This window comes from Ciona intestinalis, chromosome 1, assembly GCF_000224145.3.
Source record: "Ciona intestinalis chromosome 1, KH, whole genome shotgun sequence".
NCBI classification, from domain to species: Eukaryota; Metazoa; Chordata; class Ascidiacea; order Phlebobranchia; family Cionidae; genus Ciona; species Ciona intestinalis.
In genome coordinates, this window is record NC_020166.2 from 5,407,962 (window position 1) to 5,426,229 (window position 18,268).

Below are 18,268 nucleotides of genomic sequence, written 5' to 3' on the forward strand. Positions count from 1 at the left end.
TTACGTACTGCGCACACTCCTCACAATGTGATACACACTGCTGCAGACACCGCGTAACGCACTGCAGAACACGACACATTTCGGTACACATTACACACTGACATTTTGCAGGGAGTCGCTTGTATCCTCTATGTTTATTTGATGGTATGAGGTTATCGAACTAGGATACGCACAGATGTTTATTTGATGGTATGAGGTTATCGAACTAGGATACGCTCGACTCCTAATGCAGTTCCCAGGTGCTTCCGAAAGTGAAGTTTGACGCTGTATTGTATACATGTCGTTAATATAGTAGGTCTACTATAGTGACCTGGCAATATTAGATGAGCCACGGTAGTTGAAAAATACTCCAATGTTATCATAAACTTTTTATTCTCGATTCGTATTGTTATTATGTAGCCGAAACTTTACCTGTCCGTGCGACAGACTGTATTACATACGAGACTCGGTGGCGCAATAAACACCTGTGTGTGCCTTTAACTCGAAGAGAATAAAGAAAGAAGCTCACACTTTGTGTTTGAATATAGGAGGAATATGGCGGCGGAATATGATACTAATCAAATGAGGGGATTAGATAACCTGGGCGACGAATTTATCTGCAGTAAATCAAATACAATATAAGCATTATATATGTTTGTGCCAGATATAAGCGTGAAACGAAAAAAAATAGGTTAGACTAGGTCATTGCTCGCCCCACACCATGTTCGTTCATTCGCTTGGGTGATGTTCAATCGCGTAGAAGCGGAACCAGTCTGCTGTATGTCGACTTACCACAAAACAAATGAGATCACTTTACGGGAATAATATTATCATCTTGCTGTAAGTTGGATAGTTGAAGCTAGACAGACACAGCAAGCTTTAAGTTAAAGTGGGCCTTAGATACTTATATAGAACTAGTGACAATATATATAACAAAAGACTGATAAGCTATGTATTAGGTGGAGGAAAGATTGGACATGCTTAGCAAATAATGTCTTAATATCCTGATCGTGTTTCAAACAATTAACAATGGTTTATGGAAGTCGTGAGAATACGGTTTTATATTTATTTGAATGATCTTTGTTTACTACCAAATGGGACGAGAGAATAGAATAAAAATGTGTCCCATCTTTCCCCACACTGCTTATTATAGTTTAATAAATAAGTCGTATTATTAAACTATTGATATATTTCTGCAAATCAAATTCGCTGGTTTTGTTTATTTTACCTGTAGTTCATTATATAATTAAATTATTCTTTAGTTGATTTGAAGTTTTCTCTTTCATAGCAGTCATGAGTTTTTCTAATGAATTAATGGCTCGACAACGTCCTGAAAGCCAACATATATACTCAGAAATACGAGATGTTGATAGAACTATAGCGAATGAAGAACTATATGCTCAACTAAACCGGATTGAAACCCTGCCGTATTTCCGAGATGTCAACCGCACCGAGGTAGGCTACAGTCTCTACAATAGGCTACATATTTACCTTCTATAAGAAAGACGTGACACCTTATAGCACATAATGTCCAAATATTCTGATTGTTTTTAAACAATTCAAAGCGGTCTATGGGAGTGGTGAGGACACGGTTTTATAATTCCTTAAACGTTCTTTGTTTATTACCAAATGGGACGAGAAAATAGAATAAAGGTGTCCCATCTCCCGCCACCCTACTTTTATAGAAAGTTGGGGTATAAGTTAAAAAATGGAAAAATTATAATTGTTTTCTTAAAGGTACCTATTTAAACTTAGACAAAACGCATGTTAGCAGCATTATTTACCAGTGTATTGAATTATAAATCCAATATCGCGTAGTTTATTTAATCAGACTGAACTATTTTTTTAAATTAGGGTTACAAGAATCACATAAAAACTGTTTTCAAAGTTATAATATATATAAAATTACGTTGCAAAATAATAGCACAGCTGGATAGTTTCGGTATAGGTAAACTACAATTTGCAGAATACTTTTTAAAAATATTTTACTTTGTGTCCCGTCTTGCCCCACTTTCTACCTTTTGCAGGTACTGTATTTCAATAATTTATACTTCCTGAGTAATTTCAACTGTTATAATAACAAAATATATGAACAATAAATTACTCATCACGTTAAGATAGACTATAATGAGAAGTAGCTTGTGCGAAATACAATGCAGCAATACCAAGTTTGTGGCAAAAATATAAACTTTATTATAAGTAAATATAAACTGTCTGGTATATTATTATGTTCAAATATACATTGTAGAATTGGCCACTGTAATCAATTGAGGAACCATTTGCTCATTCAATGACATACTCAAGTTAAAATTTATAACAGTGCGGCGAGACAGTCAATGTTTAAACTTTATTTTCAAAGCCTACAATATTATTTCGTGTTACTTACGTGTAGTCCTAATAATAATTTTCTTGATAAACCAAAATTACCATGGTTTTTAAATTGTCTCATCTTATCTTGTCCGTTTGCGAAACTTATAAATGACACAAAACAATCATAACCACAAAAGTACATTTTGATTTAAGAGCAATATGTAGGCTACTTAAGTGTTCCATCATACCCTACCCTAATATATAGGTTGGTGGAAGACGTGGCACCTTTGGCACATAATATCCAAATATCGTGGTTTTAAACCATTAACAACGGTGTGTGGGGGTCGTAAGGAAACGGTACTATAATTCTTTGAATATCCTTTGTTATAACCATCAAATGGGATGGAGAAATAGAATGAAAAGGTGTACCATCTTCCACCACCCTGTAACGTTTCTCGCTGTACAGGCGGAAGACATATTGGAACGCCATGCTAAAGAACCCGGAGTGTTTTTGTTACGCTGGAGCAGCGAACCTCTACGAGTGGCTATTACTTCAGTGTAAGTCACAATTATAAAGTTATGATATGTGGTATAGACCACATTTCCATAACTGTGGTATAGGCTTCAACAGCGGTATATTTAATGTCACATTTTTGAAATGGCAGAGTAAGCAAAGGACGAATTGCACATGTACAAATCATCGTTAAACAAGGAACATATCACCTCGAAAAAGACATTCCGTTTCACAGCATCCAAGATCTGGTTGCCTACTATGCTTGCCGCCCTATACCTGCTTTTACACAGTTTAATTCTGACGCACGGTTGACGTGAGTATTCGATATGCCATGCAATGCCTAAGAGAATATTTTGCCTTTCAGTTTATAATAATGTACGTACCACAGCAAACCTATTAAGAGATGTATTCGCCCTTCCTCTCAACCAAGAATCCCTGGTGTGTCGAGACCTCTACAACGGCCAACCATCTGCTATAGGTAATAGGCTATACTAAAATATACTTGGGATGTTTTCGTGTAATTTTTGGAGGATTTAACGAAATGCAATTTTCAGCTCACAAGACCAATACCGCTCATTTGGAGATACCGACGATACCCAACCAAAACACATTGTCCAGAGTAGTTGCCACTGTGAACGTCATTCATATACAAGCATGCGTTTACAAAGACGATAGACACTGTCATTTAAACTGTAGTGTATGGCGTATGCAAATAATAGCCGAGAAACGAGCACTTTTAATGTGCGGTATACACAAGTAAGACATGGACGTCTTGTTACAGCTATGCAGGATGTTCTATGCAAAGTGGGCGGACTCTGGAAAGTGCGACGTGGATATTTATCCAAGCATGGAAAAAAATTGTAGCACAGCGAATTTCATAACGCATTTCATGACGTTCTTGTTGCATTTTATGACCAACAAAGACACGGTGATGCTGTAAAAACGACAAAACAATACTAAACATGTGTTGCTTCCGTATTCAAATTTATCACAAAATGTGTTTCTTGACGAAATGTGTTTTAAATTTATCACGAAATGTGTTTTCTTGTTTCTTTTATTACACAATGTGATAAGTCATTACTACCGAGCCTTTAGCGGACCGCACTACCGATGGCAAGCACTTTTTGCTATTTGTGTTAGCTCAATAAACTTTTCTACGATAAAGATACAGCATGAAACTAGGTAAAGTAATTAATTTCCATCCTTCGAAACACTGCAGTTGTAGGTCATGGTCATATTGAAATTTAGAACTAAGCGTATGACGTCACATAAATGCGATCTTCGGACATTTCGACTTGTTGCGAAAACTTATCAGTTTGCCTTGCTATTCATGTTGCCCACAAAAGCAAGTATTTAGTTCTTGTACCATATGTGTCGCAGCTACAGTTCTTACGTAGCACACTTGTTTAATTTAGTGGGAGGTAAAGTGCTGGTAAGGCTTGAAATTTCTATATACACTCATGTGTACTTTCCACTAAGACATTTCGCAAGTGCGGAACATATTGCAATATTGCATTGGGTCCTACGTGACTGCTGTGGGGTTTTTCAGCTGTGAATGTATACTAGCTAGACCAAAGTTAGTAGAGACGTTTTACTAGTTTAGTGTTTGCTTTGTAAGGGTATGTGTGATGAGGCCGTTAGGGCATGTGTGCTGCATAAATATAATATTGTCAATAACATTCGGTTTGATTGAATTAGTGTACAAACTTAACCAAGTGTTCCGCTTGACTTTTCTACAGGTATGCAAGATACGTTACCGATATTGCAACAAATACGTGTTTAGTGTTTAACACAAATACAATAGCGAGTTGCATTAAAATGTTGCGCAAATTTTCGTCACTTTTTGTTAGTAGATGCGGAGCATATTGTTTACCGACGCAAATAGAACACATCACATCCACTGTGAATGCACCATTTATGGTTCATCAACAAAGAGCTGTTAAAGTGTATACGAAAACCGGAGATAAGGGGACCACTAGTCTATTTACAGGGGAGAGAAGAACCAAATTCCATGAAGTTTTCGATGCTCTTGGAGATGTAGATGAGTTAAACTCAAATATAGGACTAGCGCGACAACATTTAGTAGAATCACCTAAACATGTGGAACTAAACGACATTTCGAAATTTCTTGAAAGAATTCAATGCACACTGCTTGACATTGGGTCTTGTGTTGCTACACCACCAAACACTGCAACTGAAAAGCAGTTACAACGTACAGAGTTTGACAGCAAGTTAGTTGAAGAACTAGAAGAATGGATTGATCATTATTGGACAGCATTACCGGAGCTGAAAAACTTTATTCTTCCTTCTGGAGGCAAATCAAGCTGTTCACTTCATGTCTCACGAAGTGTCTGTCGACGAGCAGAGCGTAAAGTATCAGTTTTGTTTCATAAAGATGAGGTCAGTGCTGATGTTGCAAAGTATGTTAATCGACTCAGTGATCTTTTATTTACTTTAGCAAGATATGTGGCATTTGTTGAAGGTAATGAAGAAATAATATATAAAAAGCCAAAATAGCACTGACATTTTTGGGGGTTTTGTAGTTTTGAACAACTTTTTAACACTGTTTGCTTGGTTTATTTATTTGGGTTGAAATATTTTCGAGTGCAGATATTTTTTTGAATATGCTTATTGCTTACTAAACTCTTTTTGCTTGGTTTATTTATTCAGATTGAAATATATCAATGTAGTTTTAACTTGTAATATCATCAAATAAAATCATATTACTCCTTATCCGATTTATTTGATTTGGGGTGAATATTTCATTGATTTCTTTTTTAAAAGTATTACAACATAAAGTCTCATTCTATTCCAGTTCCAGGTTTAACATAGTTAATAAAAAATTTGTTATAATGGCGGATAATCGTAAAGTTATTCCGCCTGCAGTGAAGTTTTTGTTTGGGGGTTCTGCAGGGTGAGTATACTATGTGATTTTTTGTGTGATACTGTTAGGATAACTATTATTTTACTGTGTAGCGTTAAGTGTGCTCCGATCACAGATATATATATTTAATTATCTAAATTTCACTATATGCATAAAGATTGCGTGTTGTGTAAAGTTGCCAGGTGGCGCAACATTTTTTTAGATAATTATATAATATATATTATAGGCTATAATATGTATAATTATATATATATATATTAAATATCTGTGCTTGGAGCACACTCAACTGCGACACTACTATTTAAAAATACAGCTTGCTGTGCCATTTTGTTTTTATATGAGCTGAAGACCTATGTGAGGTTTTCTGATTACCTTATATGTTGAGAGTGTGCTATTTGTCTATTAAGTTTTCTCATTGGAGTTGATGTTTGCTTAAATCAATTATTACCTCACAGAATGGGAGCCACGCTGTTTGTCCAGCCACTAGATCTGGTGAAGAATCGCCTGCAATTAAGTGGTGTTGGTGGGCAAGAAAAACTTTACAAAAACAGCTTTGATGCGATTAGCAAAATATTGAGAAATGAAGGGATAATTGGAATATATACAGGGTAACATCTTTTTTTATTATACATACACTACTGTTTAGTTTTCTATAAAAGCTGTGCCTTTGCATATTGTGCAAATAATTTTAAACTGAAAAGTTTTGTTGTATTCATAATTTTATCCTATTTCTCTAGCTATGTCAGACTGTCTTTTACCCACTCTGATTAGGGTTTCAGGTTTCTATATTTTGTGTTATATAAAACCTTACTCCCAACTTTCAGATTATCTGCTGGGTTGTTACGGCAAGCAACATACACAACCACCAGACTCGGTGTATACACAATCCTGCTTGATAAGTTCTCTGACAAAGATGGTAATCCTCCAAATTTCTTCAAGAAAGCAGCATTAGGTTAGTAATTGTTTTGTGCACAACTGCACATGGTACTGTGTAGTGTATATAATTATAGTCGCATTTTTATAAATATGTTGAACTGCTTCACAGTGGAGAAGCTGGTTACCCTTGGTAACACTGTATCAAAACACTATTTTTGAAACATACCAAATTAAACTCACAGACTTATATAAAAAAGTTTATGTGTATATTATATATATGTCAAATTTTAAATTGCAATCTTCATATTTAGATTTATTACAATTTTCTTTATCAGGAATGACAGCAGGAGCTTGTGGGGCATTTGTCGGTACTCCTGCTGAAGTTTCGCTAATCCGGATGACAGCGGATGGAAGACTTCCTCCAGAACAACAAAGAGGGTACACGAGTGTGTTTAATGCACTGTCAAGGATGGTCCAAGAGGAAGGAATACTCACTTTATGGAGGGTATGTTCTATATTATAATATAACTTATCAGCGTGCAATGTGGTCAATACAATCCTCCGGCCCCATCTATAAGTGTTTTTATTACTATTGTTTTAACCAGTAATGACAGTCGATGTATTTTAGATGTTAAGGTTTTCTTTGTACGAGCAAAACATATTGTAAATTTCTGTATGTTGTACATTCGAATTGTTAAACTACAGGGTTGTATTCCCACAATGGGTCGAGCTGTTGTTGTAAACGCTGCACAACTTGCTTCATATTCTCAAGCCAAGCAGATGCTGCTTTCAACAGGTAACTAGTCTTCTATTATCAAATAACCAAAGATAGTTAAGTTTCACAAATCAAATATTAATTCCTTTTCTGGGTTTCAATCTTCTAGATATAATGTAATGCCTTTGGAAATGTTTTATATAATTAGCAGAGCTGTGTTTTCATAACTTTTAGAAGAAGTGTATGCACTTTAATTGCTGTTCTGGTTGAAGTATCAACAGATTTTGACCTCGCAGGCTCATACAGGGTGTTGTAAATGTCATCTGTGCTATTTTATGATTTCATATACCGAACACTACTTTTTATTTGTAGATTATTTCCATGACAATATTTTTTGTCACTTTGTTGCGAGTATGATCAGTGGATTGATCACAACAGCTGCTTCAATGCCTGTGGACATTGCCAAAACCAGGTACCATTCTCCTTGTCAGTTTAATATGGGAAATATCGCCTTATGACTGGAGGGTAACGGTTTAAACTTTAAAGCTTCATGCTTTTAGTTATAATTGTAAAGGACTAGGGGGTTTGCGTGTTCTGGTACAAGACACTTGTAACCGCTCTTGGTGAATTATCCAATTCATTCAGTGATCACTAACGGATGATCCAAAATATTAGAAAACAAACAGCCAACACATCACTTTCACATAGTTGAATACTTTTAGTAATCCAAAGGGCAGGAGCTGTATAAAATAAAACAGTTGTGTTATGAACCTATGTTACCCCAGCATGCAGATAAATGATTGTGATTTCATTAAAATTTCCTCTCATGTAAAAATTTTACCATTATATTATTTACATTTAAATTCAAGAACGGTAATTTGATTCTTTTTCTTTATTCACGGTGAAAAGTATTCATACATTATAATACATAACAATACAATGACCATGTTATGTATTTGTCTTACAGGATACAGAATATGAAAACGATCAATGGGGTTCCTGAATACAAAGGTGCTATTGTAAGTACCTGACTTCAGTTTGCTTTAAGGCCATTTACTTTTACATTTGATATATATAATAGAAAATTAAAAATACCAAATCAAAATAATTCCTAATTTTATCAGTTTTTTTTCTGTAAACTATGTACAGATATATAACTTTTTTTGTGAATATAATTTCTCCAGCCACTTTTCAGTAGAAACTATGCCTTCTGTTTCTGAAATTAAAAAAATCCCTTCCTGTAACAGGATGTTCTTGGCAAAGTGGTTCGAAACGAAGGATTCTTCTGCTTGTGGAAAGGCTTTACACCATACTATTTCCGCCTGGGACCTCACACTGTTCTAACTTTTATTTTCCTCGAGCAGATGAACAGCTCTTACAAGCGGACGTTCATGTCCTAACATTCTCCTTGTGATAAATTATCATTTTTAGGAAAACTTTATCGGGGTTTTTGTTAAAGATATTTTAATGGCTGTTTTTGTTTTGTTTATGTCTTAAAACTATTTAAACGCAAGAAATCATCATGTCATCCCAAACACAGTAATTTTATTAATTAAAATATCAGCAAGTGCAGTAGTTATCAGCTTTTACATGTTTTTGCATTTATTGGACTGTTTGTCGTTTAAATGTTCTTCGCTGGTGCTGGTACATAAGAACACCAGGTGCACGATATGTGTATTGAAATGTTAGCGCTTGTTTTTGTGGATTTGCCGGAATATACAATAGTTTAAAGTTGTTGGTTTAATATCGGAAATGTGTTTAGTTGAGTAATTGGGCGCTCCTATTATTATGTTGGCTTATAACATACATACAGTCAGATTGGGGATGGGATGGGTCATCTTTTCATTCTATTTTCTCGTCCCATTTGGTATAACAAAGAACTGAAGAATTATAAAACCGTATTCTTACGGCTCTCATAGACCGTTGTTAATTGTACAAAACACGATCAGGGTATTTGGGTATTATGTGCTGAAGGTGTCCCATCTTACCCCGCATTACTTTACCTAAACATTATAACATATAGTTTATTAACCAAATTTAATCACTACAACCGAAGGTTTAAAATGAATTTAAAGACCAACTTTTAAGGCCGAAACATCAGAAATAAATCGTGATATGTTTGGGCCGGTGGGTAATGCGAGCCATCATACGCACGCCACGAAGGTCGGATCAAACATCATGACAATTTGGACCAAGTTGAATGCAACCCTTTCTTAAAAGCGGCTAGGCGTTTACACGGTGAGTGTAAAGTTGTTAAATGAAGCTAAAATAGGGAATTGAGTATGTTACATGTAGCCTGGAAAAAGTGTTTCCTTTTAGTTAGGGAATAGAACAATATATACAGTAGGGTGGGGAAGATGGTACACCTTTTACCTCTATTTTCTCGCCCTGTTTAGTAGTCAACAAAGAACTTTCAAGAAATTATAAAACTTTATGCCCATGACTCCCATTGACCGTGAGCAACTGTTTGAAACACGGTCAGGATATTTAGATATTATGTGCTAAAGGTGTCCCATCTTCCCCCACCTTACTATACTATACCAGAGTTAAGTGCAACAACGTATGTCATTTGAGTTTTTATTTCATTACTGAGTATTGTCGACGCAGCTTGGTGTCTAAAAACAATGACGTAATCAGCCATAGCGACGCTATTGTTGTGGAAATGTAATATTTTTCCCCGATCTGTTTTTCAGCCGTAGCGTACTTAAAAACAGGTCTCGCATTGGATTCATTGTCCGAGATCTTCGTATTCCCAGTAGCGTCCGGCCCAAATTCACCTTGACAATGTTCATAACATCCGCAAGAGAGTAAAATTATGACGGATGTTATTTACTCTACATGAAATCCGTAACATTTTGTTCGCCGCAAACTTTCCGGAATGATGTCGTATAAGTTTAATTCGGGAGCTGTTATCAATACATATATGGAAGGTAAACCAAAGAAGATCCTCCCATTCAAATGTACGTTATAAAATCAGGCCAAGTGGAATTATTAAGAAATTCTTGGTGTATGTTTTGGGGGGTTTGCTTCCCATCATGATCCATTCTTTGGCTCAACTTATTTAAGGCCGAATCCCCCCATTGTACGCACACTTTTTTAATTAGAACTTTAACGTTGTATAATTAAATGTTTATTACTATATTTACATTGTATTGTCTGTAGGGTGTAACGATCAGGCTTTTTAACTAAAACGTTATTTCTTTTTCTTTTTTTTAATGCGTATTTCAACAACTGTTGTTTTTACTGGTGTTACTGCCCGACTTTACACTTTTTAACTCTCCGTTATTCGTTATCGTGACCGAATAAGAGCGCGTCCCCTCTTGAGGACACGACTGATAAAAACAAATGTTGGCTTTGATACATGATTAAAATAATGTCAGAGTACAATCGGTTTATGAATACGAATAGCAACATTTACAAGCAAAAAGACTTAAACAGGAAAGGAAAGTAAGATATAATACGGTGGGGTAAAATGGGACATCTTTAGCACCTAATATATAAATATCCTCAACGTGTTTTGATAAATTAACAACGCGGTCTACCAAAGTCGTGAGGATAAGGAATTTATATTTCTTTGAATATTATTTTTGTTTACTACTAACGAGAAAACAGATTAAAAAGTGAACCTATCTTCCCTCACCTTACCATATGTCGTAATTGACCAATTTTTAAATACATTATGTGCCGAAAATGTCGATAGAACAAAAAACATGATTTATACGAAATCACGATGTATTCTAAAATCTGCTGTGACAAATATTTAGTTTCAGAGAAATACGATGCAGATTTAGGACAGAATCCGCGCCAGTTTCGGATGAGTCGTGTCTATGTCGGTGGAGTTCGATTCGATATTCTGGTTGAGATGAAAGCTATAAAAGTAATGATAACAGTATTTAAGTTTCCGTTTCACGGGCTATTGCATTACATCAACTTAACTCCTATAGTTTTAGTGTCATTCACCAGCATAAAATACGAAGCCCATTATTTACCGGCGCCGTGCCACAGTGGTTTATACCGCGTTTGGCGGAACCGACTGCATATACTCAACAAACCATTCATGTCCGTCCCTCAGTATATGACAGGGCACTTGGTATTAAGGAAGTATAGTCAAGGGTTGGAAAAAGACTAGAATCAAGCTCAACCTTGTCTAATGTCGTAATACAAATGCTATAGCTGCGTGTTTAAATTCTGTGTTACATCGCCGCAAAGGGCGACACTAAAATAAAACAAAAGTCGCGTTTAAAATTGTTAAGTCGATATAAATCAGTCAGGTGTTGACATAGATTTTGCAGAAACTGCAGTTGCGGCAACTAAACCTACAAAGTCCTTTATACAGTTATGTCAAGTATTGGATATTATATTAAACACATTAGCAACATATAGGTAAGGATTTTGGATAAAAACAAATGTTACAAATAAACGTTTAACTGGATCAACAATAAAAAAATGTTATAATCAACAAACTTCACATCCGGACCTGTATTTAATGTCGTATGGGGTGTAATGATTTCCACAGCCAGACATCGGGGTTGGATTGTGAATGTTCTGTGATAAACAGCTATCACGCACAGCAGGCAGTGTCGAACCGCAAAATCTGATTATCGGTGTTCTATATATAGGATGCTTTAGTGAAGTTTCATACTATAGCTGACAGTCACTCACGTGAGACGTGCGTTGGAATTGTACTTTGAAAATGCAGGTATACCGAAGCAGCTGTAGTAAGTAATAAGCGCTTCAATGCTGCTGAACCGAATGTCGTTTTCCATGTAATAGGTTCCACGTTTAGCAAATATCACAGTGTGAGCGATCCGCCCCTTGCAAACCCTTAATGTGATGGAATAGTAATTTAACAGTCGGTCCGCACCGTGTTAGTGGTTATACATAACAACTTTAAACTCCTTTATTTAAAGGGCCTAAACACACCCCAAATGTACTTCGCTTTAATCGATAGAGTGTGTTTTTCTAATTCCAACCAGAGTCGTATAAACACCGAGTAGTCCAACTGCCGTCTATGTGTGTGCAAAATAGAGCAAAAGTGGTGACTTTGACAAAGGGTTTAAACGAACTTGTTAAGTTTTGTTTGTGTTTTACTATTGTGGGAAGGTGTAAAACAGCTTCTATTTACCTTAACAAACATTTTTTAGAAAAAATGTATAAATTTAGCCGCATTAAATGACTAAAATGTCGCAAATCAACCGCTTCTAATTCTAATTTTTGACTTTTTTTGACACAGAAAACAAATAACACATGTTTTTTACATTTTTCAACCTTTAAATTTGTTTTTAGGCCCAAGTTTTTCTGTAATTTACCGAAAAACATACATTTTCCCTATACCTACTGTGTTATTTTGGACCCAAATTGCCGTTCAATTTGTGTTTTACGTAACAATGGGTTGGACTACTCGGTATTTCTATGGCTCTGATTCCAACGACACCTTACTTGTTTTAATCGGTTCTGTATAACCAAAGATATTCCAGGTCAAACACCGTGAAATTCAAAAAAACTGATTTGAAAGTTGCGTGGCGAAAAAATTGAGAAGTGTACTACCCACGTGACAAACACGTCACAAAATTGTTGAAGCGTGGCCGCTCTCATTCAGAAAGGTGAGGGGCAGTGTTTTCAGCAAAAACGAGAGAACAAAAAAAAAACGCAAAAAAGCACAAAAAAACGCAGGTTTCGCTTTTACGAATGAATCAGTCACGTGACTAGTACGTTCCTACGTCACAATCACGGAGCTCGTAGTAAAAAAAAGATAGCGCTAGAGATCACTGTTTGAGGACGAATATCTCCGACTATACTGGACCAATTTTAATAAGCAAAGTATTTTTGGAATCAATAAAACATTTTTCATTCTATTTTCTCGCCTTGTTTTGTAGTAAACAAAGAACAATCAAACAATTATACAACACATCATTAAAATTCCCACAGACCGTTGTTAATTGTTTAAAACACATCAGGACATTTGGATTTTATGTACCAAAGGCGCACCGTTTTCCTCCACCCTATATATCAATTTACGCTTCACTTACACTGTTGTCACAGCAATCTTATTCGTCATGCTGCTCCACCGTAACAAAAATACACCCGGTTGTTTGGCGTAGCGTACCAATATGTCCTCAGCCTGTATAAAACAATGCCGGTATATGACTGCTAGTAATGGGTAAATTTAAATCGTAAATTAGTTATCTGTAAGTATACCTCAACCCGATTAAGTTGGTGAAAATATGGCAACTGCTCGATTCGGTGCAGTTCATCCAAGTGATGGTTCGCATCATCCACAGCCGCATTACCTTTTATCTCATGATAAACATGCGGTGTGCTTACGCTATAACTGCTCTTCATTTGCGTATAAATAACCTGCCTGGTGGGGCTTAGATACATGCTTGAAAACGCTCCTTTGAAAGTAACTTGCAGCAGCGAACAGAGCAATCAAGTCCCAAATAAATCCTATTTTACGCTGCTTAAATTGCTATAACTATACAAAGAAATTAATATTATAATTTAACAAAATAAAAATTATAACGCTAATATAGATGTACACACGGCTGTGTTTAAAAAGACCTGACGTAAGCGAGAAACCTAACCCGGAACATTTCTTTTCAGTCAGCTTGATTTACCAATACAAGTAACAGCTTAGCGGGTCTGATTATACGCCATGTTCCTCTTTTACGACATGGAACATTAGTCAACCGATCACAGTAAAACAAAAATCGACTTTCTATCGAGGCAAAAGTTACGTCATGTTTATTTGTGCGCTGCTTCAACTTTTATGTAGAGTATTGTGGTGGAAGATGGTACACCTTTGTCGCGTAATATCCAAATACCCTGATCGTGTTTTGAACAATTAACAACGGTCTATGAAAGTCATAAGAATATATATTTATAATCCTTTCAATTTTCTCTGTTTACGACCAAATGGAACGAGAAAATAGAATATAAATGTGTCCCATCTTACCCCAATCTACTATATAATGTTCTGTAATATACCATTTAGGACCTGCTTTCGTTTATAAAAATAAAGGTTCATCAACTGACATCTAGTATACAGACATTACGCTTTTTACTAAATGATAAACAACGAATGCCAATTAAGTGACGATGGAGTAGAAAGCTCCCACCAATGCTTACACATGACGTCGGGCATGGCCTATACCCAATACATGTTGGCGATTATTTGCGTCATAGTATCGATTGTCAAATTGAATATTTAGCCTGGCGATGCTTAATGCATTTTCACGTATGCGCAGAATTAAAGTATAGATATGTTTGCAAAAAATACCTCGTACGCGCGTAAAGCAAGGCCTCGCGATCGTTTGGTATCAACTTAATAAGTTGCTCGCGTACCACTATAGTGTTATACGCGTACCACAAACAGTTTGGGAACCACTAGAGTAGGCCGTTGGGATAAAAAGAAAATACAAATGAAACACCGCAGATTTATTATAAGTGCTGCACAAGAATACACAATATTGTAATAGTGTTACATTGCATCGTATAAGATATAGAAGAGCTGGTTAGTTACTGCCACCGAGCGGATACAAACAGCCGAGAATTTAAACTTATTTACAGCGAAACAGTATTGTGAATTTAAAGCAATTTATACAAAGAGCCGACTATATTGTGTGGTGGCGTCGCGTTTACAAATGAACGAACACCAGTTTCCCGATCAACATAATATGAAAGGTCAAAACTGCTTGCAATTGAGTAGCCGAGTTTTTTTAATAAAGCCAGCGAGTAGCTGGAAGTAACGAACGAAGCAATGCTATCGCAGCCATTTTCTTTTGCCACTTCTTCAGACATTATACTGAGCGTGGTGGAGATACCATGTTTAGAATACTTAGGATCCACGGCACCGAAATCTATATACAAAGCCTTTTCTACCCCTGTGTCGCGAAAAATATTTTCCTTCGCATGTTCACTGAGCCTCGACATTGGACCAACCCATTCGAATTTTTCCCTGAAGTAATCGGTATCAAAAGTAGTTGCCGATGCGTTGGTTTTCCGTCCTGTTTCGATACAGTTAATGCAGAATGCAATCATTCTTCCGCTCGTTGTTTCAAATGCTCCAAGTGATAAACCTTGACACAAGCCAACTCGTGCACGATATTGGTCAACTTCTATAGTCTCGTGGAGAGGTGCATTAATAGCCATTGCAATGTTTTTCCTCGGCGAAAAGTATTGGGCCACACTCGCATATACAGCTGGACTATCAAGCACTGACAAACGTTTGATCACAATGTTATTTGCTTTAATCAACAAACTCATACTTGCAACTAATGTGAGATAAACTATTAAAGATTCCACCAAACCTAATTTGTTCGAATGATTGCAGTGTACCAGTGTACGGGTAAATAAACTAAAATTAAAAAATATAAATTAATGTTATAAAATATAACAATATAGTACAATGGGGGAAGATGGGACTCTTAAGCACATATTGCCAAATATTTCCAAAATCAAAATATATAACGGTATTTGGTTAATACCACGAATTAGTACTATCATTCCTTTATTAATTGACACCAATTTAATAAAATATAATAAAACAAAGTGAAATCTTACAAATTCGAAAACACACAGAATAAGATGGGACATTTTAAAATCATTGTTAATTTTGATTGTTAAGTGTATTTATAAATAGAAATATACGTAAATAACACGAAATAATACTGTACGCTTTGAAAATTAGGTCTGAACATTCATTTTCTTGCCCTACTGCTATAGTTTTTCACATGTTATCTATACATTATGCTATTGCGTAACAATTGGTATTGTTTCAACGACAAAGGGTAATGTTCAAACATCAATGGATAAATTTTGTATCCTACAAATGTGTATGGACATGTAATAACAGAAAATATTGATAATAACTATTGATAAAGTTTTTATTTTTGCTACAAATTGGGCATTACTACTCTGTTTTTGGCACAAGCAACTTCTCATAAGTTATCACCAAGTGCAAATGACCAAATTTCGAATATATTTTCAAAATATTATCTTTTTAATATATCAGTATCTTATAGTTGAAAACCCCCTGAGGTATAAGTTACTAAAATAAAAGCAAATCTTTCAAAGTTTGGCAATGAAAACATACAAAACTACAATGTGGGGGAAGATGGGACTCTAAATTGAAATATATTAACATTAGCAGTATTCTGCAACTTGTAGTTAACCTACCGAGTTTAACAGGCTGTGCTAGTTTCTTTGCCATGTAAACTTCATATATATAACGTTAAACCAATATTTTTTTGTTGTTTTTATATCAAATTAAAGTCATATTGACACCTGCCTATTTTCTTCATGCTTATATCTCAGTGTTTTTTTACAAAACTAAAACTAGTTTTATGAGACAAAATCAAACTGTACGAAATATTCAAGGTTGTTTTATAAAGCTATGAAACTAGTTTAATCGTTCGCATACGCAAACTAAAAAAATTCATTGGCTTTACTGTGATTTTGCGAGCATTAAAAAATAGCACCTTACTATTTCGCATTTTTTACCTGTTCAAAGTATACTGTTTCTACTTTACTTATTTTTTTAAAATATTTTAAAACAGTAATTAGCTTTGACGGGCGTTTTATAAATTCGTGATAATACTGTCGAATAATTCTGTAACCTTATTTTCCTGATTATTATTAAATGGGGGTCCGAAAAAAGAAAATTAAAAAAAGTCTTGTCTGACAAAGTGTCCCATCTTCCCCCACCCTACTATAGTAAAAGAAAATTATAACGCCTAATAAGCTATAATATAGAAACACATATGGCTGTGTTTAAAAAGACCTGGCGTAAGCGGAAAACCTAATCCGGAACATTTCTTTTTAGTCAGCTTGATTTACCAATACAAGTAACGGTTCTGATGCTTGCGCTATATGTTCCTACTTTACGACATGGGACATTAGCCAAGCAATCACAGTAAAACTAAAGGCGACACAAGTTACCCTGTGCTCTTTTATAAAAATAAACTGCTTTATTGCATAACATACAGTATATAGACATTACGTTTTTTCTAGTTGATTAACTACTAAAGCCGATTAAGTGACGACGATAGAACAAAAAAGGTTCCACCAAAGCTTATTTGACGTCAAGATAAAAAGAAAATACAAATGAAACACCGCAGATTTATTATAAGTGCTGCACAAGAATACACAATATTGTAATAGTGTTACATTGCATCGTATAAGATATAGAAGAGCTGGTTAGTTACTGCCACCGAGCGGATACAAACAGCCGAGAATTTAAACTTATTTACAGCGAAACAGTATTGTGAATTTAAAGCAATTTATACAAAGAGCCGACTATATTGTGTGGTGGCGTCGCGTTTACAAATGAACGAACACCAGTTTCCCGATCAACATAATATGAAAGGTCAAAACTGCTTGCAATTGAGTAGCCGAGTTTTTTTAATAAAGCCAGCGAGTAGCTGGAAGTAACGAACGAAGCAATGCTATCGCAGCCATTTTCTTTTGCCACTTCTTCAGACATTATACTGAGCGTGGTGGAGATACCATGTCTAGAATACTTAGGATCCACGGCACCGAAATCTATATACAAAGCCTTTTCTACCCCTGTGTCGCGAAAAATATTTTCCTTCGCATGTTCACTGAGCCTCGACATTGGACCAACCCATTCGAATTTTTCCCTGAAGTAATCGGTATCAAAAGTAGTTGCCGATGCGTTGGTTTTCCGTCCTGTTTCGATACAGTTAATGCAGAATGCAATCATTCTTCCGCTCGTTGTTTCAAATGCTCCAAGTGATAAACCTTGACACAAGCCAACTCGTGCACGATATTGGTCAACTTCTATAGTCTCGTGGAGAGGTGCATTAATAGCCATTGCAATGTTTTTCCTCGGCGAAAAGTATTGGGCCACACTCGCATATACAGCTGGACTATCAAGCACTGACAAACGTTTGATCACAATGTTATTTGCTTTAATCAACAAACTCATACTTGCAACTAATGTGAGATAAACTATTAAAGATTCCACCAA

The 18,268-nt window shown here is 35.7% G+C and overlaps 4 protein-coding genes across 4 annotated transcripts; 3 read left to right on the forward strand and 1 right to left on the reverse strand.

The window, feature by feature from the left end:
* The first annotated feature begins 1,221 nt into the window (after positions 1-1,221).
* Positions 1,222-3,881, forward strand: LOC100183040. The gene is made up of 5 exons (XM_002122488.5): positions 1,222-1,434; positions 2,756-2,847; positions 2,955-3,116; positions 3,192-3,281; positions 3,358-3,881. Exons 1-5 carry the CDS (start codon positions 1,273-1,275, stop codon positions 3,476-3,478), a joined length of 627 nt encoding a protein of 208 aa, XP_002122524.3. The 5' UTR covers positions 1,222-1,272; the 3' UTR covers positions 3,479-3,881.
* A 660-nt stretch (positions 3,882-4,541) lies between these two features.
* Positions 4,542-5,613, forward strand: LOC104266852 (cob(I)yrinic acid a,c-diamide adenosyltransferase, mitochondrial-like). Its single transcript, XM_009864077.3, has one exon. It carries the CDS (start codon positions 4,622-4,624, stop codon positions 5,318-5,320), a length of 699 nt encoding a protein of 232 aa, XP_009862379.1. The 5' UTR covers positions 4,542-4,621; the 3' UTR covers positions 5,321-5,613.
* LOC100175272 (mitochondrial 2-oxoglutarate/malate carrier protein) lies at positions 5,613-9,009 on the forward strand. The gene is made up of 8 exons (XM_009864078.3): positions 5,613-5,717; positions 6,143-6,295; positions 6,512-6,639; positions 6,899-7,068; positions 7,269-7,359; positions 7,651-7,750; positions 8,246-8,297; positions 8,526-9,009. The coding sequence occupies exons 1-8, from the start codon at positions 5,656-5,658 to the stop codon at positions 8,676-8,678; spliced, it is 909 nt and encodes a 302-aa protein (XP_009862380.1). The 5' UTR covers positions 5,613-5,655; the 3' UTR covers positions 8,679-9,009.
* A 1,900-nt stretch (positions 9,010-10,909) lies between these two features.
* Positions 10,910-13,756, reverse strand: LOC104265341. Its single transcript, XM_009859108.3, has 5 exons — positions 13,477-13,756; positions 13,308-13,399; positions 11,941-12,102; positions 11,756-11,887; positions 10,910-11,147 (listed from the first exon to the last, which is right to left on the reverse strand). Exons 1-5 carry the CDS (start codon positions 13,657-13,659, stop codon positions 11,066-11,068), a joined length of 651 nt encoding a protein of 216 aa, XP_009857410.2. The 5' UTR covers positions 13,660-13,756; the 3' UTR covers positions 10,910-11,065.
* Positions 13,757-18,268: the final 4,512 nt, after the last annotated feature.

Coding starts and splice junctions, on each gene's coding strand:
- LOC100183040 (XM_002122488.5), top strand. CDS start 1,273: ATGAGTTTTTCTAATGAATTAATGGCTCGACAACGTCCTGAAAGCCAA. Junction 2,848..2,954: donor CGAGTGGCTATTACTTCAGT/GTAAGTCACAAT, acceptor TTGAAATGGCAG/AGTAAGCAAAGGACGAATTG. Junction 3,282..3,357: donor CGGCCAACCATCTGCTATAG/GTAATAGGCTAT, acceptor TGCAATTTTCAG/CTCACAAGACCAATACCGCT.
- LOC104266852 (XM_009864077.3), top strand. CDS start 4,622: ATGTTGCGCAAATTTTCGTCACTTTTTGTTAGTAGATGCGGAGCATAT.
- LOC100175272 (XM_009864078.3), top strand. CDS start 5,656: ATGGCGGATAATCGTAAAGTTATTCCGCCTGCAGTGAAGTTTTTGTTT. Junction 7,069..7,268: donor GAATACTCACTTTATGGAGG/GTATGTTCTATA, acceptor GTTAAACTACAG/GGTTGTATTCCCACAATGGG. Junction 8,298..8,525: donor CTGAATACAAAGGTGCTATT/GTAAGTACCTGA, acceptor TTCCTGTAACAG/GATGTTCTTGGCAAAGTGGT.
- LOC104265341 (XM_009859108.3), bottom strand. CDS start 13,659: ATGTATCTAAGCCCCACCAGGCAGGTTATTTATACGCAAATGAAGAGC. Junction 12,103..13,307: donor AAGATTGCTGTGACAACAGT/GTAAGTGAAGCG, acceptor CATCACATTAAG/GGTTTGCAAGGGGCGGATCG. Junction 11,148..11,755: donor CCATACGACATTAAATACAG/GTCCGGATGTGA, acceptor TTACTTTTATAG/CTTTCATCTCAACCAGAATA.